The 25,658-nt window shown below is 35.9% G+C and overlaps 1 protein-coding gene across 1 annotated transcript in view; it reads left to right on the top strand.

Annotated features, from left to right (window-relative positions):
• Positions 1 to 2,817: 2,817 nt before the first annotated feature.
• Positions 2,818 to 25,658, top strand: part of LOC121072380 (titin-like) — a 246,198-nt gene continuing 223,357 nt past the window's right edge. The window contains exons 1-23 of the mRNA XM_040561912.1: positions 2,818 to 2,967; positions 5,063 to 5,166; positions 8,255 to 8,458; positions 9,122 to 9,409; positions 10,144 to 10,232; positions 10,323 to 10,567; positions 11,848 to 12,141; positions 12,363 to 12,510; positions 12,987 to 13,106; positions 14,090 to 14,227; positions 15,008 to 15,145; positions 15,625 to 15,762; positions 17,393 to 17,668; positions 17,781 to 17,906; positions 18,988 to 19,269; positions 19,508 to 19,573; positions 20,083 to 20,341; positions 20,664 to 20,724; positions 20,837 to 21,049; positions 21,760 to 21,902; positions 23,852 to 24,057; positions 24,199 to 24,429; positions 24,991 to 25,235. Coding sequence (XP_040417846.1) covers positions 5,076 to 5,166; positions 8,255 to 8,458; positions 9,122 to 9,409; positions 10,144 to 10,232; positions 10,323 to 10,567; positions 11,848 to 12,141; positions 12,363 to 12,510; positions 12,987 to 13,106; positions 14,090 to 14,227; positions 15,008 to 15,145; positions 15,625 to 15,762; positions 17,393 to 17,668; positions 17,781 to 17,906; positions 18,988 to 19,269; positions 19,508 to 19,573; positions 20,083 to 20,341; positions 20,664 to 20,724; positions 20,837 to 21,049; positions 21,760 to 21,902; positions 23,852 to 24,057; positions 24,199 to 24,429; positions 24,991 to 25,235 — 4,001 coding nt within the window. The 5' untranslated portion in view covers positions 2,818 to 2,967; positions 5,063 to 5,075. The remainder of the gene's footprint in view (positions 2,968 to 5,062; positions 5,167 to 8,254; positions 8,459 to 9,121; positions 9,410 to 10,143; positions 10,233 to 10,322; positions 10,568 to 11,847; positions 12,142 to 12,362; positions 12,511 to 12,986; positions 13,107 to 14,089; positions 14,228 to 15,007; positions 15,146 to 15,624; positions 15,763 to 17,392; positions 17,669 to 17,780; positions 17,907 to 18,987; positions 19,270 to 19,507; positions 19,574 to 20,082; positions 20,342 to 20,663; positions 20,725 to 20,836; positions 21,050 to 21,759; positions 21,903 to 23,851; positions 24,058 to 24,198; positions 24,430 to 24,990; positions 25,236 to 25,658) is intronic.

Here is a 25,658-nt window from a genome sequence, read left to right on the forward strand (position 1 = left end):
ATCCGTACCGCAATGTTTCATTATGTTTAACATCACCTGCTATTTCTCAAGTGTATTGTTGGCTTACAGTATAATATATATACTGTAGTAACATTGACAATAAATAGTTTCTACTTAAAATAATAGCAGCCTGAAGCAAATGCTGAAACTTGAATAATAATCCCCAGTTTTTCTGTCTGCCTGTGAAAAAAAAAAATCTTCGTCGTTATCTTGATCTAATTTTTCCTTGATCCTGAAGCAAAGAAATAATGTCATGTTTTTATTAGCAATGTCTTTGCTACACAGTGTGAACACTGAACTCGTCCTTCTCCTTTGTATTGTAGATACACTATGTGACACTAAGCATGCAGAAATCACACTGGGCTGACCGTCTGTTAAAGCATGGGATGTAAATTATTCGTATTTCCTTAAGAGAATGAAAGAAATATTTCACTGATCTCATTTCTGAATCCACCAACAAAAGAAAAAGTTGAGAAAGTACAAACTTTTATTAGGATGCAAATAGATTTAGTAGTGATCAAAGGCAATGTATACCTTCTGGGGAAAAAAAATGGGAAGGGACTTTTATTAAAAATCCAGAATATTCTGTTTATATATTTGAATACAGCACAATGCTTTTTCTTATAAATGTCTATTGTTAGCAATTGTTGCTGACTTGATTGAAATTGCAAAAATTGAACTTCTGGCCATCTCATCTTCAAAAGTGACAGTTTTCACATTTCTCTCACTTAGAAATTATCACAATTTCATAAACATTTTCATTGTTTATTTGACTTAGACATCATGAATAAGCTGGCATTTTTCTTTTTTAATTGTTAAATTTGCAGATTTTAGACTGTGTTTTCTCCAAGTTGATTTTTCACTGAATATTTGAGTGTTCAAGTACAGAAAAAAATGCCATCTGTTATTTTAGCATCTCTAGAATCAGACCTTTACACAGATTTCTTCAGACATTCTGTATCCTTTAGTAGAAGACAACTTTTCCTCTCTGCTAATGAGGTGCATTTGTTATCATGCTAAGTCTTATGCAGACAAATTAGGTTCTCTGACATCTACTTGCACCAGAAGTCAAATATGAGGCATAGTACTCTGACTTTTAACCTCTGCAAGAGTCTAGATGGTACCAGTATAAGAGGCTATTCCAGTTTCTGTTGCTGTTGTTACTGCTGCATGCCAGGTGTAGCAGTAAAGTTGATGTTAAGGAATGGATAATTTAAAGGGCAGAGACCACTGTAGTACGGATGGATAAACTGAAGGGCAAAGACCACAGCAGTATGTCCTTTCTCGTTTATTTCAGATCTGTTAGCCATAGTGTAACACCCTTCACAAGAACTATAGTGGTGGTGGTCTCTGTTGTTGGCAGTTTCTGGAGCTCTTGCTGAAGGTTCCTTCAGATCGCTTTCAAACACAAGTTTAGCTGGTATTACAAAACTCCAACCTGTGTTTAATTTTCTAGGTATTCTTTTTATACTGCCTTTCCCAGTTGTACTTTTCTTAATGTTTGGCATTTTACACTACTAGAGCCTTTTGGTTGAGAGATGGAATTGGTACTATGAAGCTGTTGGTCTCCTTCCTTCCTTAGTGGGAGCAAACCTATTATAAGGATAGCTCTCAGGGATGTGCTCAGGGGATCATTTTCAGTGTGGATCTTGGTAAAAGCACACAGCCACTTACCAAAAAGGCTAAGCACAAGCTTGACTTTAACCACATAAATAGTCTTATGAGACAATTATGTGCTTAAAGAGTTTGCTACATGAGTTAGATATATTCAGTTTTATAGGGAAAGAAATGGATCTTTGAATAAGACAACAACAATGAAAACAGGGAGGTGTGGAGCTGTGGTGATAAAACTCCCGTCTATAGACAAGAACACTCTTCTAATTCTGACCACTATTTCTGAGGGAACCAATCTAACAGTACAATTAGCTGCACAGACTGGAGAAGCTGCAGCAGTGGAAGTTTGCAAACTAATATGCTAGTCCATGAATGATTAAATCTTCAGTATGCACGAGGCCACCACAGGTCTAGAAAAAAATGTTGGACTTAAAATCTACTTTTTAAGCAATTACAGTAGTTATCTATGTTAAATTATGCTAACCAAGTTTTTACTTCTGCACTCTGGATACTAGTGTTTAAGCTCAACTGCTTGGAATATCCAACAGAAAAATCATAAAGGAAATAAAAAGAATCAATAGTCAAATCTATACATTTGCAAATACAATTTTACAATTTACTGTTATGGGGAAAAAAACAAACAAACAAACATGCATTTAAACAGTATATTCTAATAGCATACAGCCACATGGCTGAGATCAGTTTACTTATTTAGTCTGGTGATTGACAGATGCATTTGGTAGTTTCTTGTACGTTTTATAAGGCAAGAAAGTAAGGCTAAATCTCACTGACATGACTACTACTGACTTGCCTATGTCCTCTGCCAAAGTTCTTATTAATTTTTCCTCTTGTGCTTATAACTTAGGAAATTTGCAATGGCTTCTAAATTGTACATTATAAACCAAACTGAATTATAAACCAAAATCTTTGGAACAGATGCTGTTTCTTCAGTGAATCCCTTCTGTGCTTCTAAAATTAGTATTGTCAGTCAAACCAACAGGTGGTGTATGGTTACATAGAGTGGGTCCCCTCTCACAGGATACTTTCTTTTAGGAAACCAATCAGAATTGTTCCTGGTATGGTGATGTAGACCTGTCAGCGGAGCTGGGGTATATAAAGTAAAACAACTATGTTAGCACTTCTGAGCAGTCGTGCATTCCCCGCCTCGCCTCGGGTGTAGGGATTGCAAAAACAAAACTACACTGTCAAGACTGTGTAGTTTTGTTTTTATGGTTAGAGGCTCTACAATTCTCATGCTGGGATTGCCTAAAAAAACCTTACTCTGGATAAGGACGTCGTTCAAGAAGATTTCGTTGGGCTTAGCCCACTCCTACAGGCACTTTGAGAGATCAGGTTAGTAACACATTTCTCCTAAAGTAACAAGTATTTTATCAGTCAATAAGCCTAATGTGGTCTAATATCTATGTTTGCTCATATGGGGTATAGATTTCAGACTATGGACATGGATCAAATAAATTCTCTAAAAAGATTGTTTTAAATTTCAGGGTGTAAATTTTGATAATGCTCAGTAAAAAAGTTTATACAGAATGTTGTTAAAGTTGATTTAAATTAAGGTTTGAAAAGTGCATGGAAACATCTGCTTAAATTAAAAACTCCTTTCTGGTCCGAGTGTTCAAGGTTATGCCACCAAGAGATAAACTGAGAAGCTCCAAGAATAGCTCTGATAAAATGCATATGGTATCAGCTAAGCGCTGATGACTTTTTAAGGGAATCAACTGCTAAGGTATCAATTACATGGCAGCTCTGGAACACTTGTCTGTTGTCATTCATATCTGGGAAGGTTATTTCTGGAACATGACATTTCAGATGCATACTTTCAATCCTAATTGTATGAAAAGCCTTGTAAGATCAGATCTTCATCACCAAAATTTGCCTAGACAGTGAAATACATAAATTTTATGTGAACTCAATGACGATTATACTTAATTAAATGATTTCTAATCTATTCTAATGTCTTCAGATTTATGTATAAGTTTTCATACTGTTTACTTATATTGTAAGCTGATTTCCATGTATTTTAGCTGAGGTTCAAAACCTACAATTGTAACGGAAGTAGATCTCAGTGAATTACATGTGAGAGGTATTTTTTTTCACCTTCCTTTCAGAAAACTGCCATTGTGCTAGGACAAACCGTTGGCCATTTCTGTCTAATTTGAACACATTTTCTCCCTTGAAGCTGAAAAGTTTGATAGAAGGCTGTTCTCTGTCAAGCTTGAACAAGTATCCAGATAACTAGTAGGGGCAATAAAAAGCAGGTCAAAATCCCAATATAATATCCACTGATTTCAATGAGAGAGCTTGTCATGAAAAATTTTCACCCCTTTGAAAAGTAGCGTAAATGTGGCTTGTTGTGAAAGGAACTTCACCTTCTCATTAATCTTGAAGTCTGGAACTGACACAAAATCAGGTACAAAAGTCAAAGTAAACACCAGTAAATGTGTAAGATTAATTTGAAAAGATTATGAGGTTAACCATTTTTTAGTAAAACATGATATGCTCAGAGGAGTATTTTTTTTAATGAGAAAAATTGTAACTTAGATATATGATATTAAGATACCAGCTAAGTTTTAAAAAACTGCAAATTTAAAACCTTGAGTTTAACATCACTGAATAAATATGTTTGTGCAAATGTAAAATACTTCTGATAGAAACTTTTTTTAGTAGCAGTATGCTATTTCAAAGTAGGATCTAGTGGCATAAGAGAAGGCAAACTATTTTTCTTTCAGATTTCACATGGGTCTGCAGTTGTTCAAACCATCAGTGTCAGTGGCTACCTTATACCCTAGCTCACATTTCGAAGGTGGTTGTCTCCCCATATTCAAAATTCCACTGAGATACTCTCTAAGAAAGAGTAGTTTTATCTGCATGGTTCTGTGTAAAACGAAATTATTAATTCCTTACAGACTGAATTTCAAAGAGAACTTGCTGGCAACTTTTTAATTATTAAAAGCCAAAATAGATTTTAGACCTTCACATGTTAAGTTGCTGCTTACTGACCTAGTTCTCTTCCCACTGCAGAATGCAAATAATTTGCAATAACAAAATATTTTCAGATCATATCAAAGAACTTTTACATAGAGATTGTTTTCTCTTTAGATAAAGGAGATTAATGGAGAAATAGAGACTAGATGACCTGCACAAGGTCACACAATGAGTCAGGCAGAACTTCTGCTGCACATTTGTAATGCCAATTCACAGCTTTACTAAATATACGTTTCACATCCAACTCAGCTAAGCGTGCCCTAAGATTAACTTGCTATACAACTTTTCAAAACCTACATTTTTCCCCTTTTACCAGGTCAATGTGATTTAAAACTGATAAGTGTGAATTATTATGAGTACAGACATTTCTAATATCTAGCAAGAAGAATGTGTGCAGAGTAGCAATATGACCAGTGAAATCTAATTATGTTTTTGTTGCTTTCAGAGTGCCTGTAAAGATGACGACAAAAGCACCAACATTTACACAGCCGTTACAAAGTGTTGTGGCATTGGAGGGTAGTGCTGCAACCTTTGAGGCTCATATTAGTGGTAAGGTTTTGCTTCATTCTTGCAAGATTAATTTTTATTATTATTGTGATTGATAACATTTATGCTGTGGAAGACAAATGAAAACACTTGTCATAGCTCATAATCTGGGTAAAGATCAGTTGAAATATGAATGCATCCCCTCAGACAGTACCGGTTGGTTCTGTGAGGTGCTGTCAGATTTCCACAAACATACTTTACAAAGTTACAATGGTTCCCAGTCAATAGCCAATCATCCTGCCAATGAGACTGGTATTGCAAGTTCTCATGTATGTTACAGTTGTCAAAACTGGGGGAAAATAGCATAAAAAATGTATATACAGAAAAATGGGTACTGTTCAAATCAGGGACCTTCATATTGATGCAGAAAGTAGTCTTGTTTGGGTGATAATGAGACGGAATGAGAAACCAAGGTGCAAAAGTGAGGGCAAGTGCCAGTTCTTCATTGACCTAGTGCTAAGCCTTATTTTGGTTAAGGCATGCTTCTCGTTCTGTGCCCTTGAGTTTAGTTAATTTCAGAGTTCTGACAGGTTAGAAGCACAAAATCTAGGTTCACATGGCCAATGAGGAGAGTAGCAAACTCTAATTTGCTAGGCAGTAGAGGTTTATATTGATCATGATAGTAGTACAATGCTGGATTAATATAATCTAAGTTGTTATTGCAATTTGAAGATGCACCCTCATTTTATAGGATAATTCTTTTTGCCAATCCACACAAAATGAAAACACCCTAGCATGTGGAAAAAAACAAACAAACATGCAAACCCTGAGACAACGTTACCAGATAACCAACACTGTGTTCTAAGTGTGTCTCTGACCTCAGCAATGACTAAGTAGAAAAGGCACATGTTCTTGCTGAGGGAATTATACTGTCTTACAGGCATTAGCAATGTGATGATCCACATACCATAAAACACTCTTCTGAGTCTGTAACTACACAGATGCTCTGTGACAGGTGCAAACACATGATCTGTCCAACTATAAACCACTGACATCTATGGTCCACTGTGATTCATCACTTGGACCCTTTGGCCAGCACTGATTCACACAAGGTGTTTGAACACCTTCATTTCTGAAGACTAAATCTGTGATATTTTTTCATGTCATTTTTTGCTGTTTGGTCCTGTATCCTTCAGTTAATTGTCCACACCCTCTCTTGTTGTCTGTACATTTATATGAAAAACTTTTATCAAATAAATCCACTGACCATTACAAACAAATACATAAATATGCCATCAGAAACAGTTAGGATGCTAATATTATCGCTCAATGTGTGATTTCAGCTCTTTTCATTTGTGTAATATCATGGAGTACTTAGGGAACTTCATTTTCCTACTTTGAGAAGATATTGTGTTTTTTCTGACTGTATATACCATATTTACCATATTTTTATTTTAGTTCCAAATCTCATGTGAGGATATCTCTCATCAAATCTTACACACACTGTGGTATTTTGGAATACTTCTGCACAAAAAGCATTCACCAAGATTGACAAATTGGATAGTGGTTTAGTTTTTCTAATGCATAAAAAGTGACAGTTTTCTTTCTTGAACTAATTGCGTTAATAATGGGCTACACAGCTTTATTCCTGCTGCATTAGTCTGTCCTTCCCATCAGTCATGAACTATTAGGAACTTGAAATTCAAACTTTTGGTTTATCTCTGATGACTCATATATAAAGGGCAATGTTAAGTATTAATACAGAGCTGTCGTTTGAATGTGGAAAGCCCGGTTAATCTAAGAATACCGTGAAGAGTTTAGCAACTGCCTGAGATGCAATTTTGTGGTCTGTAAGGTGAAACTGTACTGTATTGTATCAGACTGTGCATTAAGTGCCGTATTGCAGAGGATTGATACCTGATAAAAATATCCAGTCTTTCTCTATGCACTCAGAAAGCACAGCACACTCAAACCCCGTGATTCAGAAGCAGTAAATGCTGGAGCAGCTGGTGCATAATCATAGGGGTAGCTCTACTGGGTGAGCAGTGGCTGAGGGGAAATGAGACAGCATGTCACTGTCAAGAAGGTCTGCAGTGCAGCAGGTGTTAGAACTGTGCCCATCCTCATGTCTTCACAGTACTGATCAAGAAGTTCTGTTTCTTTGTTTTGTTTTGTTTTGTATTTTCTTTTTAAAGAACTAATGAGTACTCTGCTTGACTTTCTTTGAACCAATATTTTGTTGTATTACCCAATGCAAGCAATCTTTACATTCCACATACTGTTAAAAGCAGCACATATATATATAGGTTATAGGTTGGCAATTCCCATCACTTACATCATTGTCAGGACAATTTAATAGAATTCAACTTCTTAAACAGTAAAGCTGAGACACTTCATGCTCATATTCTTCTTTTTTAGCAATAAATCTCAAAAAACTTAAGTCATAGTGTAATATGGTATGTATAAAAGTAAATCCCTACTCCATATAAACCAGGCAAAAATAGCAATAATCTGAAGTTGATTATATCTTTTAGTACCCAAGCTTTGTGGCATGGAACTCAGGTTCAGAGTTTCAAAATGGCTTCTAACTTTGGATCCCTTGAACATGACACTCTGAGAAATCAAAATAGCCTCATATTTAAAAAATATTTCCCTTGTTTGATTTACCACACAAACCCATGTTCACTAATCATGATGCCGCATAAAGAAAATAAAAGATATTGGCAATATTTCAAGAAGTTCACTACCTTAATTTCTAATCTCCTCTAACATTAGCTGCATTTTCTCATTCTGTGTGTGTGTTTATATTTTACATGTGTTTAAAAATGTTTTTCAGCTACGAGTAAAACTTTCCTAACCATCTAGTGTGACTACAGTCCTTCCTCAACAGGATTGCCAGAAACTGCAGTCCACTCTTTATTCAAGCAATTTCCTGAATGCAGTTGCCAGTGCCCTTATCCTAATGTTCTATGTATTTTGAAGTCTTTTCTAAAAAAGAATTTCCTTTACTATTGTGTCACTGGAGGTATAATCATAAATCTGTGTCTATGCCATTGCTGTAACTGTGTATGCATGATCAAGTATTTTGGTGGTTTGGGACATACAGGATTTCATAGAATCTCAATCTCAATTTCTCTTCCTTTTTCTCTAGGTTTCCCAGTTCCTGAGGTGAGCTGGTATCGGGATGGCCAGGTTCTCTCTTCTGCAACTCTGCCTGGTGTGCAGATCTCGTTTAGTGATGGCCGCGCTAAACTGGTGATCCCCACCGTGACAGAAGCAAACAGTGGAAGATATACCGTACAAGCCACCAATGGATCTGGGCAAGCCACTAGTACTGCTGAGCTACTTGTAACAGGTATCAGGCAGCTAAAAAAAGATGTTTCTCTCTGCTAGTAACGTGAGAAAGGGAGCAATAGCAGAAGTGTCACAGATGATGAAAAAGGTTGGATGATCAGCAAAGAAATTAAAAAAAAATTTTTTTTTTCTCAAGCAGCCTAGACTTCAGCATATATCCTCACCAATAATTTATAATAGCATCCTTCACACTTTAACTGTATAATCTTCATTTTGTAAACTCTTAATCAGAATTACAAACATCTGTCCTACCCCTGTATACTACTACTCATCTGATCTGTCGTATTGACTACATTCAAACCAGTCATAGAAGAAGGATAAAGTTCTGCAGAATGGAGCCCTCAATGATATTTAGAAGAGTAACTCACTTATAGAGTCAGACACCCTCTGTGGTTATAATCAATGTACTTCTAATTCTAGAAACATTTCTAATCATGGACATAATCAGAAATAACAGAAATGTTAAACATATGGAATAAAGTTAAGGGTGTTTGTGCTTTGGCAAATCAACTTCTAATGTTTTGAATATTTGAGAAGGTCTCTGTCAGTAGCACATGAAGGAGAAATAGACCTTGTGTGCTCATAGTAAAGAAAATACCTAGCCCTTATAATTCTTTTAAACTTAAGTTATTATTTTCTACTTATTTCTTCAATAAAACTGCAGCTGCAACAGCTCCACCAAACTTCTCACAACGTCTACAGAGCATGACTGCAAGGCAGGGAAGTCAAGTCCGTCTTGACGTGAGAGTGACTGGAATCCCTACACCTGTGGTGAAGTTTTATCGGGATGGAGTAGAAATTCAAAGCTCCCCCGATTTTCAAATTTTACAAGAAGGAGACCTTTATAGCCTAATAATTGCAGAAGCATATCCTGAAGACTCCGGTACCTATTCAGTAAATGCCACAAATAACATGGGACGTGCTACTTCAACAGCTGAATTGCTGATTCAAGGTAATGAAGCTGAGATTACAAACTATAAAAATAAGGGTATTTGTTGTTATAATGGTACAATATGCACCACTACATCAAAGTTAATTTATAACTTCTTTCTCAAGAATTTCTTATAAAAAAACGTTCTCTGGTGAAATCTGCCAAAGGTTGTTGTCTGAGAATTTAAAAGGACGCTTTATCCAACATAGGTCTTCTTTAATCTGAGGAATACCGTAGAGAGAATCAAGAGTGGAATAGTTTCTGTTGTTCTCTCTTTGTTCAGCATATTTAGCAAGGTTATATTTTTAATCTGGCTTTGGTAAAATAGATATATTACCCTACATAACTGTACGTGGTCTTGTAAGTAAGCTGGGTAAAAATGACAAATGTTCTTAGAGGAGAATTATAACACTGAATCATTCTACCCAGAGAAGCCTCACTTGGATTTCATCTTTGTTAGACTTCCAGATTGCCTGTGTAGTCTTTTGGGGTCCAGGACTGATTCTGAAGAATCTGCAATAAATGTGTTTTTATTTATGTATGTTCTAATGACATAGTAATGCAGAAAGACAAATATTATTTTGACTTTTTTTCACAATTATCATTCTATGGATATTGCAGGAAAAACAGATGACTGCTTTATTCTTTCTCCATTGTTTATATAGATTTTTATATAAATTGACCATTCATTTATTTCTGCAAATATTTATTGTTGCCATATGCAATTCTCCTGACCATATTTTCTCTTCCGAAAGGTGAGGAAGAAGCCGTTCCTGCTAAAAAGACAAAGACAATTGTTTCGACTGCTCAGATTTCACAAACAAGACAAGCCAGAATTGAAAAGGTATACTCTTCAAAAACGAGGGAGGTAAAGCTTAAATGTGAATGATTATGTCTACAGTATCTCAGACTTTTTTTCTTGGTTTCATTGCAGAAGATTGAAACCCACTTTGATGCCAGATCACTTACAAGTGTTGAAATGGTCATAGAAGGTGCAACAGCCCAACAGCTCCCACACAAAGCACCTCCACGAATGCCTCCCAGACCTACGTCAAAATCACCCACCCCACCAATAATTGCTGCAAAAGCTCAAATGGCACGACAGCAATCACCGTCACCTGTAAGACAATCACCATCACCCGTAAGACATGTCAGAGCACCAACACCCTCACCAGTAAGGTAAACCTCATTAATCTTTCAAATAATATTAGGTTTTGAATCACTTCCACCTACAGCAGAAATGCAATTGAGAGAAATGAAAATACACTGACTTAATATCGACTATGAGTTTATTCTGACTGTGAGCTATAAAATGCTGTATTTGACATTGCTAAAAAAGAAGTATGTACCTCCCTTCTGTAAATTTTCAATCCCATATGGAAGAAGAAATTTGTTTGGAGAATAAATCCCTTTTGACTATTTTACATACATCTGAAGTAGCACACAAAGCTCCAGGCTCATGATGAAAGAAGAAAACAGTTGGGCAGTTGTCCCTTGATGATTATTTTATACAAACAGAGGAAAGAGCAATGACACTTTGATGAGTGGCAAACAGAATGGAAGAATATATTAAAAATGTTCTATGTACGTGCTCGTAATGACTTCAGAAATCACATTTGGAATGTAGGCAGGGTGAATGTGGTTATGGAAAACGAAATCTAGCTCTGCTATGTAAAGGGTCTTGAGGAGGAAGGTGAGTGATTTGAAGAGCAGGACCTGTGGTCTGGGAGACCCTGGTAGGTGTATGCTGAGAGATAGGTAAAGAGATAATTGTTTCAGAAGTCCTGTAGTCCCAGCATCCCCAAGCAATATCTCCAAGCTCAGCAGAACCCCATCTAAATTGCCAATACTAGATGTGCTGATGAATTTTGCCCCAACGAGAATAACTTGCAAGTACAGACAAAAATGAATTGATGCTAACTACCTATAACTAAGACGCTAGGTGAAAGAATAACTCAATAGTGCCATCTAGAGTGCATGTGGAACTAGAAGTCCCGTTCTGCTATGCTAGTCAAACCACTCCTAGACCAACATTACATTAGAAAATAAATCTAAAAGTTAATGTGATGCTGCTGCCCCCTACTGCTGTAATACTGCAACATTTATGAACGTTATCTGGGAAATGAGGCATAATATCTCCAAGAAAATGTAAGTTAGCCTGTGAAAGGATTTTGAAAAGGCCTTTTATATCATTCCTATTAGGAGAATGAAGACAGAGGAAATAGAGACTAATAATATATTTTTATATTTAAATATATGTGCTTGTGTGAAATGCGCTTTGAGATTTGCCCTTATTTCAACTTGGAAATCTAAGCTACTGAAACAATGTGGTTACAGTGATGAGTAGGAAAAGAATACACATTAGGTATAATTTTAAAAATAGATGTATGTAATTTTCAAGTGTAGCACCTCAAAAGCTTAATTTATTACACTATATTAATACTATATCTTGTCATTAGGTCCGTTTCTCCTGCTGGAAGAATCTCCACCTCTCCTATTAGACCAGTGAAATCTCCATCGCCAATCCGTAAAACACAGGTAGTGACAACAGCTGGGGCTGAAGTCCTTCCTCCTTGGAAGCAGGAAGGATACAGTGCAACCACTGAAGCCCAGGTGAAGGAAACCAGAGTATCTACAAGTGCTACACAAATAAGAACAGAAGAAAGATGGGAGGGGAGATACGGGGTCCAAGAACAAGTTACCTTTAGTGGTGGCACCGCTGGTGAGGTTGCAGCTGGTGCTAAAGAGGTAAAGTCTATTTTTGGAAAGAACATTGTTTTTGCTCTGTGTGTGGACTCACTAGTGCTGAATCTGAGAGGCTGTGTATAAAGACTTGGGTGTAACTGCTGTTGAGAGAGTCCTGCTGCAAATCTTTGTTTGACTGCAGTGTTCTTTCTTTGTACTTGTTTTGTGCTTCTTTTGAGTGTATGCAAAACATGAAGAAATGTCTTCTGATGTGACTAATTTAGGTGAGAAAGGACAGTGAAAAAACAGCAGCTGTTGCTACAGTTGTTGCTGCTGTGGATCAAGCCATGGTGAGAGAGCCAGCTCCAAGTGTTGTAGAACAAACTGCTAAAAGGACAGCAATGACTGCAGTACATGTTCAGCCTGTTCAGGAGCAGGTAGAAGTAGAACACAGACATTCAATGATTTCCCCTTTATCCCTTCATCCAACATGCATACAAAGCATGATTCAATGTGAAGAATTAACAAGCTATTACCACAAAAGCATGCATACTCGTATAGAGCATCTGGACTGTAAAGAAATGCTCATGGATCACTTATTTCATCACTTCCCTTCATAGCAGGCTTGAACTAATTATTCTTAAACTTTTTCTAAGTTTAAGAATGCCTTCTATGAAAGTGATCCTGTATTTTCCCTTGTCAGTTTTTTTCTAACATTTTTCATACCCTCATGAAGTCTTTCCTCTAATGTCTTGTTTATACTTTCCCCACTAGAAATAAAATAATTCTCCCGTAGTATTTTTCCTTCACTTGCATTCCTATCTTATTTTTCCTTCTCTTCTTTTCATGATCAATTTGTTAAAATTAATTTTAAGGCTTTGGTTTTTTGTTTGTCTGTTACTACAAAAATCAGATGAGAAAGGAGGCAACGGTAGTACTTACCAGTGATAGAGCTACAAAACAAACAGTAATATCAAGATCTAGAGAAGGAATTGTTACTTCACAAGAACAAAGGCACATCTCTCATGAAAAGGTGAATACAGATGTTACCCACAATTTTCATACCCTATCTTATTTGAAAAAAAAACAAATATGAAGAAGACAAGCCTATGAACAATGAAAATGACATCCAGTGAAATTATTTTCTCCTTTGATATTTTTTCATTCTTCTAGTTTACATTGCTATCATTCTCCTGCCCCTCCTTGGTGATGTCTTTCCTTTTTTTTCTTTTTTCCTTTTTTAGATTTCATTTCCACAGTTAATACTTAAGAATGTGATATATAACTTTCTGAAAATTTAACTTAGAAAAAAAACTATTGTTTATGTTAAATTTTCATATGTTTCTAAGCTTGTAGCCTGCTTTGTTTGTTGGCAGCACAGTGGGTCAAAATAAGGAGGAAAAACTCATTCTGCATTGAAATCAGTTTTGACAATACTAGCAAGTGATTTGGGATTCAGGTTATTTTAGCACGTGTTTTATAAGATAAATTGATTTAATGGAATATAAGCTTTTGCAGAGAAATGTTACATTTGCATTCTGAAATGCTGAAATGTGAGGAAAAAACTGTAACCCATGAGTACTGAGAAACAAAAACCCACCTGGACAGAAAATTACATGCTTGAGTTCAGGTTACATCTGGACTTCTTTGCAAAATGAAACTTACCTAAAACTTGCTTTAAATATCCTACACTTTTTCAAAGTGATTATGATGCAGAACAGTTTTTCTGTGATCCAATTTCTTTTATTACTGCTTTCAGTAGCAAAACAAGCATTTTTTCAACGTTCTATGATTTTTATGTTAAATGCATATACATTTTATAAAAGGGTTATTTATGTTGTTAGCATTGTTTCCAGAGTAGATGATTTTGAAATCCAGATTTGGACATTTTTCCTCTCTTTATTTTGTGTTTATTTTTTTTTTCTTTCGTATCCTCTTTTCCAAATTTACAGAAAATCACATACCTTATATTTTGAACAATATATAATTTTAAATTCCATATTTGTAAACATCCAGGTAAGAAAAGAACCAGAGAAAACTCCAGTGCCCACAGTAATAATTGCCACAGACAAAGCCAAAGAACAAGAAAGAATATCAAGAGCTAGAGAAGAAGTATCTTCCAGACATGAGCAAGTGCACATTGCTCACGAAAAGGTGAGTAAAGACGTTATAGATTTTTATACTCTAACAAGTTTATAATACGTCATTCCTCATCAGATGTCCTCTGCTTCTTTATGAAGAGGAGGTTACAAAGTGAAAACTTTATAAAACAACCTATCCAGATATAGGCCCAGCGTTGCTGCTCCAGATCTACTGAATTCATATCAGCTCTGTTTACAGAGGAAGAATGTAGCTCTAGGTCCTGTGAGGATTATAGCTTTTATTGCCAATTTCATTTGATGATTAATGACCTTTGCTTTTCGTCTGAAAGCAGATTTATGAAGATAATTGTAAAGGTTAATTATCATGATAGGATAATCCTTATTTACATGTGCAGATTGATTTAATGAAGTTCATATTTGTGTGAGGACTGAATGCACCTGCTAGATCATATTCTGGAACTATTGTTCATTGAAGTAACCAATGAAATAGTTCCATGTACTGATGGAAATAAATTAAGTCATTTTTATTCAATCTTTTTCTACAAAACATAGTAATAATATAGTACAATTGACCAAAAGTGGGAAGATTCTTCTGTAATTCACACACAGATTAATGCAATATATTAATGGTTTTGAATGGACTTGGTTCAGCTAGCATGTAAGATAGGGTACAACTTGGACTGTACAAAGGAATTATTCCATTTCAGCAGTAATGTTTTTTTTTTTGTATTGATATACATTCTGAAATCTTGTCCCAATTTCATGAAAAACTGTGTAATTTTGATGACAGACATAATTGATTACTATTATTTTTCTTTACCATAAAAACTAGATAAGAAAGGAAGATGTGAAACCTTCTGTACCTAAGGTAGTAATTACCACTGATAAACCTAAACCACCGGTCATAATATCGAAAAGTAAAGAAGGAATTGCTACCAAACAAGAACAAGTGAGCATAACCCATGAAAAGGTGAATAGCACTATAAAAACCTTATTTGTTTTGTTATCCTCTAGTCTATGCAAATAGTTTCTTTCCCTGAACAAATACTAACTATACATTTACAGCTCATTTTTTTCTAAGATTTTTTCCACTTACAAACTTTTGGGACTGCCATTAATCAGATTATATTATTCCACCTCTCTTCCTCTGCTAAATGTCTTAATTAGTAGGATGTCCATAATTATTTTTGACTGACTTGTGGAGTGGACTGACTGACTCCTGAATTTTAGTTTTTTTTTCTTTTTTTTTTTTTTAAATCATGACTTTTATTTAAATAGTTGTCAGGGAATAACAATACTTATCAGTATACATTTAATACAGAGCTGTCTGCAGTGCACAAGGTTGTAACCCCTTAATTTACCTTCCCTGTTCCCATTCCAAAAATGCTTTTCCATTGTTCAAGTATCTTACAAGATAACTGAAACTTTTATTTCTGCTGTAATAATTAGATTAAAAAGGAAGCTAAGAAAACTACTGTAGTTCCGAAAATAATTGCCACTGATAAAACCAGTGCACCAGTCACAGTGTCCAGAACTAGAGAAGAAATTACAGCCAAGAAAGAACAAATTCATCTAGCTTATGATCAGGTGAATACAGCTGTTGCAGATGTGAAATGCGCTGTTACAACTTATCTTATCTGCAAAACTCACCTTTTAAGACCTACTTGAGTACAATAGAATGTATTCAAATTAATTCGTGATAATATGCGTGTTAGGTGGGTTGATGTCAAGTAATAGAGTCAGTGTGATTAATTAAGTTTCTAGTGATACCAAGATTGATGCCTCACCCTGTTAGGAAATGCCACTTTTAAGACTACATTCAGATATCTCTGTGAAAGCTTACTTACTACCAATGACTTTCAAGTAGTGTTTACTTGTCCAAATTTCTGACTCAGAAATCTTTTTTTCTACAAGCGGATTCCTTGCAATTTTATGGTTGTCAGATGAAACAACTTATCTATATTAAGGCTGGGATTGTATTGTTCTTTGTACAATGAAAACTTTAACATCAATTCAGTTCTGTCCAGTTTATTATTTCTGACAATCAGACACTTGTTGACACTGCTTTGTTCCAGTAGGATTACCATAGTAGAAAAGCTTTTCTACTGTAGTACAGCTAGGAACTCTTATCTATGGCAGAACACTACAGTTGCAAATAGCTTTTACTTAAAGTCTATCTACTTTGTTAGAAACAGTATGGTACATTCATGCAGTACTGTTATAAAATATAATTTAAAGATCATGGCATTTGAAAATTACTAAAAGGAATCAGAATGCAAAAAGATCACAACTAATTGGTAGAAGATGTGAATTGAGGACCAAATTCAAGCTGATATAAACAACAATTTTGAAATTGGCAGCAAACTGAACTGAGGTCCCTGTTACCTAAACACTAATGAAATAATTAAACAACATGTTTGTAAACAATCATATTTTGGCCTTGCTTAAGTCAATTTATTTTAATGCAATAATAATTTTGAAATCAACATTAAATTATAAATTAGTTGTGGAGGTTTTTTTGTCATCCAAAAGGCATATGTTTCATATGCTGTGTTGCTACAGAGGACATCCAGACCAGTTACAGCAATAATAATATACAGAAGGACTAATCATCCTAATATTTACTGTTCAATGACTGGACAGAAGTTTGCACCCTGATAACATTGAAGCTGATGTTATTCATCGGTGATTAGAAAAAAAAAAAGTCCTGATAAAAGTACATTATTTCCAATTTCTCAGAAAGCGTAGATTTTGTTCTTTAGTAAAGTAATTTAAAATAGATTAGCATCTGAATTTACAGATATGCTATGTCAGGCATGCTGACTTTAAAATTGTGTATACACAATTGTGTATACAACATAGCTGTTGTACTCACCGAAAGTAGTCATAAATGTGACTATAAAGTATTAAAAATGCACTTGCATAGAAATATTGATATGCATAAAGCATTCAAGCATAGTTATATTCTGAATTTGTGTAGACAGAGCTTGGAAAAAATATGTCTATATTTGAATCTACTGACTCTGAAGTGTATGGGTGAACATATTTGATGTTTGTTATTACTTTTGCATATCTGTGTATGGAATGTGCTATCTCTTTGTCTTGAATATACTTTACTGAGCAGTATGTGCCAAGTAAAATATAAGTATTTGCCAAATATGCTAGCTGTTAGTATAATGATGAGTATCTGTATAAATTCTGCCCATGTTATTTGTAGATTGAAGCTGGAAAAAGGGCTGAAGCTGTAGCTACAGTTGTTGCAGCTGTTGATCAGGCACGTGTTAGATCACCCTGGGAACCAGAGCAAGAAGATGAAGCTTATGTCAAGCAGAAAGGTTTGGAATATGGATATAAGGAGCATGCTGTAAGAGAACATGTTTCTGAGGCACCAGGAGAACATCAGGTTGTCACTAAAGAAGTTAAAACAGTCTATGTTCCTCCTGAGAAACATATTTCAGCTGCTGAAAAGAAGGAAGTTCATGTATCAACAGAGGTTAGATTCTGTTTATGTTGCATTCTTTTCCAAAAACTATGTCCTGATTAAATCTGTTTCAGTTTGGAGAACAGCATCACATTCTCAACAATCTTTTCATTGCTTCATGTAGATGAAAAGAGACATGGAAACCAAGATAGAGAAAACAATTCATATAGAACACCCGCGACCCCGCACAGCAAGTCCTCACTTCACAGTCTCCAAAATTGCTGTTCCGAAACCAGATCATACATATGAGGTAAGAAGTGAAAACAGTGTATGAAAGGAGAACAGCATGCTCATTTATAATAACCACTAGCCACCCATTTTGCTCTTCCTCCAAATCCAGTATGGTGCTTTCTCGAGAAGAAGAAGGGTTGTATGTTCTCTACAGTTGTTGTTGTCATCTTCTTTGACTAATAAAGAGTAATGCTGTAAACAAACACAAACTGCTAAAATGTGATGTGTAACTATTACTGGTTTAAACAAGATTAAAACATATATAAGGATTCTGCTTCAATATTTTGCCATGCAGTGAAACCATAAACACTTTTCGTACAACTTACATTTTTTAGAGAAGAAATATCCCTTTTCAAGCTTACTATTTGCATCACTTCACTAGCACATTGATAACAGTGCTTTCTTCTTTGCAGATTACCACGTGCTAAGCTATTTATAAAAAAAAATCCAGACTGCATTATATCGCACTGTTTTTAGTGTTTTTTCTGTTCCTCTGACTCCTTCACATAATATTAAAAGTTCACAATTAATCTCTCATTCAAGCAAACCTTTTCTCCTCATCTTGACTTTAAGAATGAGCTGTTTTTTTCTCAAACATAATTAAACACTATAAACTTAATAAATATTTCTCTATAGATTTATGCATGTTTTCCAAATTTATTACACCTGCAAAAACATTTTGAAATCTCTTCAGGTATTTTAATGCATGCCATTTATATGATTAGAGGTATAGTTTGATGTAGAATCTATCAAACTGATGAAATGGAAAGTTAAGGCCTAAAGTAAATAAATGTAGAGGACTTCTTACAAGTTTCACTTAAGGGTTTCTTGACTGTTCAAAGATCAAATTCTAAAGTAAAAACTGAGAAAATATTTGAATATTAGCCAAATAGTAATAATAATGGAGGGATTTTACATCTCCATTACTCTACTACTGCAATCCAAACCTACAAGTCATTTTCATAGATATAGCTTTTGCAGCATCGACAAAGGAACAAGGGGAGCAACTGTTGAGTACACAACCTGCTGAAGAAATACACTATGCCTTCTCTGAAAATAAGAAAACTACAAACTGCAACCCTTTCTCTTCTATTCTGTAGGTTTCAATAGCAGGGTCTGCCATGGCTACTCTGGAAAAAGAGCTATCAGCTACTTCCGCTGTGCAAAAGATCACCAAGCCTGTGAAACCACCTCAGCTAAAGCCACATGAAGTCAGGATAAAAGCAGAGCCAGTTACACCTCCACAGTTTCCCTTTGCAGAGACTACTGAGACCTATAAGAGTCATTATGATGTTGAGACTAAAAAAGAGACAGGTGTAAGCATTAAAGGTGAAGCAGCGCAGGAAGATCACTTGGTGTTGCAGAAAGAAGGCGAAGCAAAGGTATGTCGTTAAGCAAATTTCAATCACTCTGACTTTTATCTTTAAAAATGAAGTATAGCTTATTTGCTATTTCCTCCTTGCAGTTTTCTCACTTTTACAACATTTGACTGACTTTTATTTCTTTGCTGTTTAGCTCAAAATCTTCTAAGGACCTAATATTTACCTGTCTAATTTCTTTTCTTACTTAATTCTGCTGTTTATTTCCTTGGCTTTATTAATTATGTTTTAAACAACCTAGGTGACAGAAACTGCCAGAGTTCCTGTGCCTACAGAAAGCCCTGCTACTCCACCCACCTTAGTCTGGGTAAGGAATTTTTATGTAGATTAAGGGAGTTACACTATGTTTACAACCATTTTGTATCGTGATTTTTTTTTTAATCTTTGAAAACTTGACTGTGAACATTTGGTTTTATTTAATCTTTTTACCCTGTATTAGACATACTCAGCCATACGCTTAATCTCTTATACAAACTATCCTGAATGTGTGTTATGGGGGTGAGTGTTCACAATCATGTAACACAGTAGGCTGACCTTTGCTGTTCTGAAAAAAAATTCTCACCATGATCTGGAATAAACATCAAGCTACTTTTTCATTTTCTTTTTAATGAAAATAATGTTCAAAGATCCCAAATCCAGTTTCAAATACTTCCCTTTTTAAAATGCCTCTTTTTTTTTTTGATGGATACACTGCTGAACAGAACACTTTTTTGTAGTAGTCATTAAATTTTCCATTTAAAGAGGTTTTAGTTGTGTAAATATCTGTTTTCTAGTGAAAATGTGTATTGACTGTGATACTTATTTTTTTTTATACAGGGTCTCAAAAATAAGACTGTAACTGAAGGTGAGTCTGTCACTCTGGAGTGCCATATCTCTGGTCATCCTCCACCTACTGTGACATGGTACAGGGAAGACTACAAGATTGAGAGCTCAATGGACTTCCAGATCACTTTCAAAGCAGGACTTGCTCGCCTTGTGATTCGTGAAGCCTTTGCAGAAGACAGTGGAAGATTTACCTGCACTGCTACCAACAAGGCTGGGAGCGTCAGCACATCTTGCCACCTACATGTGAAGGGTAAGTATACGTATCACTGTAGAAAGATTATTATTTTATTAACTGCATATTACTTATAATGTAACTTAGATATTTTGTCAGTTGTCAAGTAGAAAACGTGCCTTGATTTACACTCCAGGGCAGTTAGGAAACAGAACTGGAAGAATATAAGAAAAAAAAAAAAGAAGGCTGACAGACTCTTAATTTGTACTCCCAGTGCAAGTTCCTGGTCCTCTGACCAACTAGCTACTTAGCCTTCTTCTTTCTCTTTGTGTTAGCTAAACTCATTTCTTAAGCATTATTCTAGTATTCTACCATTCACTATATCATATTTGCTTTGCAGTTTCAGAAGAAACTGAAGCTCGAGAAACCATTTTTGAGAAGGCTGTTACAGAAGAGAAACGGTAAAGTTACTTCCTAAACAGATTGGTCCTACTGTGGTCATTAGTTTCTTGCACTATATTTATGAGAGCTTCAGACATCAGATCACTTACCTGCACTTTAATCTTTTTTCAGCTATGTGGAGACAAAGGATGTTGTAATGGAAGACGTCTCTGTTGCAACAGAGGAAGTAACGGGAGAACCCATACCTCCTTTCTTCATAAGAAAACCTGTAGTACACAAACTAATTGAAGGTGGGAGCATTATTTTTGAGTGCCAAGTAGGGGGCAACCCAAAGCCACATGTCTACTGGAAAAAAGGTGGAGTTCCTCTTACGACTGGCTACAGGTATCTTAAAAAAAATGCACAAAAACTCTTTAAACATATTTTTAATAAATGTTTAATTGGTAATACCATAACTTTGATTCCTTATTGATGCTGAGCTAAATTAATCTGTCTTTTCACTCATTTCTGTGAAAATGATAGGATCGTGATGTGTAACTTGAGGTCTGCTGATTTTAAAAATATAAATATTCAAAAGATCATAAAATGAGAAATGCTACATATTTTAAAAAAAAATCTGGAAGAAATTGTTGTTTTATACTGTCTGTACAGTGTTTGCATTCTGTCTATGCAAATGTCTATGGAAAGCAAAACACTTTCTAGCAGAAAAAATATGCTTCTGTAAAACTGACTCATATATTGACTCATTTAATGACCCGTATTAGAATAAACTATATGCACACTGCATGTATCGTTTTACCATGTCTAATAAGTAGATCTCTGATACTTCAATTCTGCTCTTTGTATTTAATTTTTTAGTGACAGCTAAAAGAAAATAGGCCTGTGCTCTAGTTTCAGTATGGTTACTTTTCCTGAGCTTTTCTGCAGATTCATTGAGTTAGAATTGCCTGCAAAAGTTTCTCTCTTTTTTTTTTTTTTTTTTTTTTTGGTCTTGTATTAGTTGTACAACTAATCAGAATCACTGTTAAAGGAAATTCATGAAAAAGTCTGCTCATAAGAATTATGGAGATCTTGTACTTTTATGTTTTCTATAGATACAAAGTGAGTTACAAACGAGAAACTGGGGAATGCAAACTTGAAATTTCCATGACTTTTGCCGACGATGCCGGAGAATATACTATTATTGTTCGTAATAAACACGGAGAAGCTTCTGCAACGGTCTCCTTACTAGAAGAAGGTACATTGTAAATTAAAGGAATGGGGAAAATACTTTTTACAATTCATTTTAAAAAGACAAAAACATTCTAAATTGTGCTGCAAATTCTTTGCAGTTTAGTTTGTTCAGTTCAAGAAACATAAAGAGAATGTGCTGATACCTGTACTAACTGGTGGCTCTGTTTCTGCCAGGTAAAGAGTTTGACATCAGGTTCTTGATGGATTTATGTTCTTTTCTAGAATGTGTAGCTATAGAAATGTTCTGTATGTTATAAGAGTGTATGTAACACATTTGCAGAGTTATGTGGGGAAAGGAGGTTAAAAAAGTAACAGGCTTTTCTATTACAGGAAAAGAAGTTAGCTGAGATCCACACAATATCCTCATCTATAAATTGAAGAGAGATGGGTTTGAGAGGTGGACTATTTAGTGGATAAGGGATTGGCTGGATGGCTGCAACCAGAGAGTTGTGGTCAACAGCTCTATGCCCAGTTGGAGGCCAGTGAAAAATGGTGTCCCTCAGGGCTCTGTCTTAGGACTGGTGCTGTTTGGTATCTTTATCAATGACATAGAGAGTGGGATCCATTGCACCCTCAGCAAGTTTGTAAATGACACCAAGCTGAGTAGGTGCAGTTGATAGAACAGAAGAAAGGGATGCCATCCAAAGGGAGCAGGACAGGCTTGAAAAGTGGGCCCATGTGAACATAATGAGGTTCCACAAGTTCAGGTGCAAGGTGTTGCACCTGGGTTGGTGCAATCCCAGACATGAGTAGAGACAGAATGGGAGAACTCATTGAGAGCAGCCCTGCAAAGAAGAACTTAGGGGTTCTGGTGGACAAAAAGCTTGACATGAGCCAGCAATGTGCACTTGCAGCCCAGAAGGCCCTTTGCATCCTGGGCTGCATCAACAGAGGCATGGCCAACAGGTTGAGGGAGGTGATAGTCCCCCTCTACTCTGTCCTCATGAGGCCCCACTTCTTGGAGTACTACATCCAGGTCTGGGACCCCCAACATAAGAAGGATGTGAACCTGTTGGAGCAAGTCCAGAGGAAGTCCTCGAAGATGGTCAGAGAGCTTAAGTACCCTTTCTATGAAGAAGGGCTGAGAGAGGTGGGGATGTTCAGCCAGGAGTTAGAGTAGGCGCTGGGGAGACCTCACTGTGGCCTTTCACTATTTAAAAGGGGTTTATAAAAAGAGATGGAAATTGACATTTTACATGGGCAGATGATGATAGGACAAGGGGGAATGGTTTTATATTAAAAGAGAAGAGATTTAGATTAGGTGTTAGGAGGAAGTTCTTCACTCAGAGGGTGGTGAAGCACTAGAACAGGTTGCCCAGAGAAGTAGTAATGCCTCATTCCTGGAAGTGGTCAGTTCCAGGTTGGATGGGTCTCTGGGTAACCTGATCTAGCAGGTGGCATCCCTGCACATTGCATTGGGGTTGGAACTAAATGATCTTTAAGGTCCCTTACAACCCAAGCCATTCTATGATAAAATTCTATGATTATTTTCAGCTGTCCATGTAAAAAGCATGAGAATCATTTAGGTTGGAAAAGACCTCTAAGATCATCAAGTCCAACATTAACCCAGCGCTGTCACATCTACCACTAAAAGAGGTTGCAGGAGACAGAGCTGTGGGGAAGGAAGTAAATATAGTCACTAAAAGTGCTTTCACTTAAAGAACTAGAATACTTATAATGCAGAATAAAACTTTTACCTGTTTATAAAACTAATCTGAGGGCAGCAGTCTACATTTTATTATTAGTTGCATTTTATTGCCTAGGCAGACAGAATCTCTGCTCAAATCACAACCCTCCCCCCTATCATTGTACAAAATAACATCAGTTTTACTAATGTTAATTAATTTCACTGTTGTACAAAAGCAACAGTAAATTAAGTTTGTACTTCTTTTCTATTTCAATCCAGTGCAAACCACAAACACTTAGCAAAGTTAATGTTTTGTTAATTCTTAGCTGATTACGAGGCCTACATAAAATCGCAACAAGAATTGATGTACCAAACTCAAGTGGCTGCATATGTACAGGAACCTAAAGTGGCTGAGGTAGCCCCACCTATTTCATATGGTGACTTTGAAAAAGAATATGAAAAAGAACAAGCCCTAATTAGGAAGAAAATGGCAAAAGATACCATGGTGGTCAGAACTTTTGTGGAAGATGAGGTATGTCTACCACTCCATGCTCATTTTGTATCCTGACGAAAAGAACTGTTTGAAATCTTTTTTAATTTTACCAGTACAAGTCATTTCTTTTCAAGGTCATTACCTGACATATGGAACTAATGGTCTTGCTTTTCTGTACAGGAATTCCATATTTCTTCTTTTGAAGAAAGACTTATCAAGGAAATTGAACTCAGAATTATTAAGACCACCTTAGATGAACTCCTTGAGGAAGATGGAGAGGAGATGATGATTGATATTTCTGAATCTGAAGCTATTGAGGCAGGATTTGATTTAAGATTAAAGAATTACAGAACCTTTGAAGGCACAGGAGTTACTTTCCATTGCAAGACAACTGGATATCCATTGCCAAAGGTACTCCAAACCTGTATGACATTTTTGTATTTAAAAAAACTTCTGGTGCTCTACTTGAAAACACCCTTAACCATCTCACTGTCATAAATTCTACATTCTACACAGAAAATGGCAAATCTCAAAAGAAATGCCATCTTTTGTTTTGATATCAGGCTGAATTTTTCATTTGTCCCTTAATACAGCAGTGTTAGATTGGTTAGCTATTTCAAAGGTACGTTAGGTTTAACAGTTAAGTAGGTCTTGCTTCTGAATTTCTGTGAGTTAGCACTCACAAGTGGGGAGCACAGTAACAAGCCTGGTCTAGATCACTTTGCTCTCCCTCAAGAAAAAGGCTTTATTTCTGTTTCTAGCTCAAGAATATCAAAATTTATGTTTCAGGCTACTGTGGAAACATATTACTTTAGTCTAACATTTTTACTTAAAATAAGAAAATGTTAATACCTCTAGAGCAACAATGCATCAGCTGAAAAATAGAAAGTTGTAATTGTTGTATGTATGGGCCATTACTGGATATTTGTCTTTAGCAGGGTTCACTTAGCATTCCTGTTTCTTTCCATGCAGATTGCATGGTACAAAGATGGTAAGCGCATAAGGCACGGAGAGCACTACCACATGGAAGTTCTGCAAGACGGCAGTGCCAGTCTGCGTTTGCCTGTTGTTTTACCTGAAGACGAAGGAATTTATACTGTCTTTGCCAGTAATATGAAAGGAAATGCCATTTGCTCAGCAAAGCTCTATGTTGAGCCAGTTGCACCCACGGCAACTCCAGGTTATATGCCAGGACCAGAAATTATGAGAAGATATAGGTAGGTACACACTAATACACATTTCTTGAGAATTCACTCTTCTGCAATAAAGACTGTCCAAAACCTCATTATACAGAGGCTAAACCACTTAGGTTATCAAAGCTTGCATACTTCTGGAGAAGTTCTAAATGCTGTTTTCATGGCTTGCACTGATTTATGTGCCAAGTTAATGTCTGATTTGCCTTCTTAGTGAGCACTGCAGTTCCCAGAGTACTATCTTTCACATGCATATCCAGCCACAGTGTCAGATTTACAACCTCAATAGCCATATCTTTCTTAAAGTGGTTATGTTTCAGAAAGAAAAGAAAAAAAAAGAAAAAAAAAGAAAAGAATTGTATTTGGAAGTTTAGTACTGTATGCAACTCTTATTTCCCACTCTTGAAACAGCTGTATTTCTATAACAGAAAAAATCCAATGTTGCCA

This window comes from Cygnus olor, chromosome 6, assembly GCF_009769625.2.
Source record: "Cygnus olor isolate bCygOlo1 chromosome 6, bCygOlo1.pri.v2, whole genome shotgun sequence".
NCBI classification, from domain to species: Eukaryota; Metazoa; Chordata; class Aves; order Anseriformes; family Anatidae; genus Cygnus; species Cygnus olor.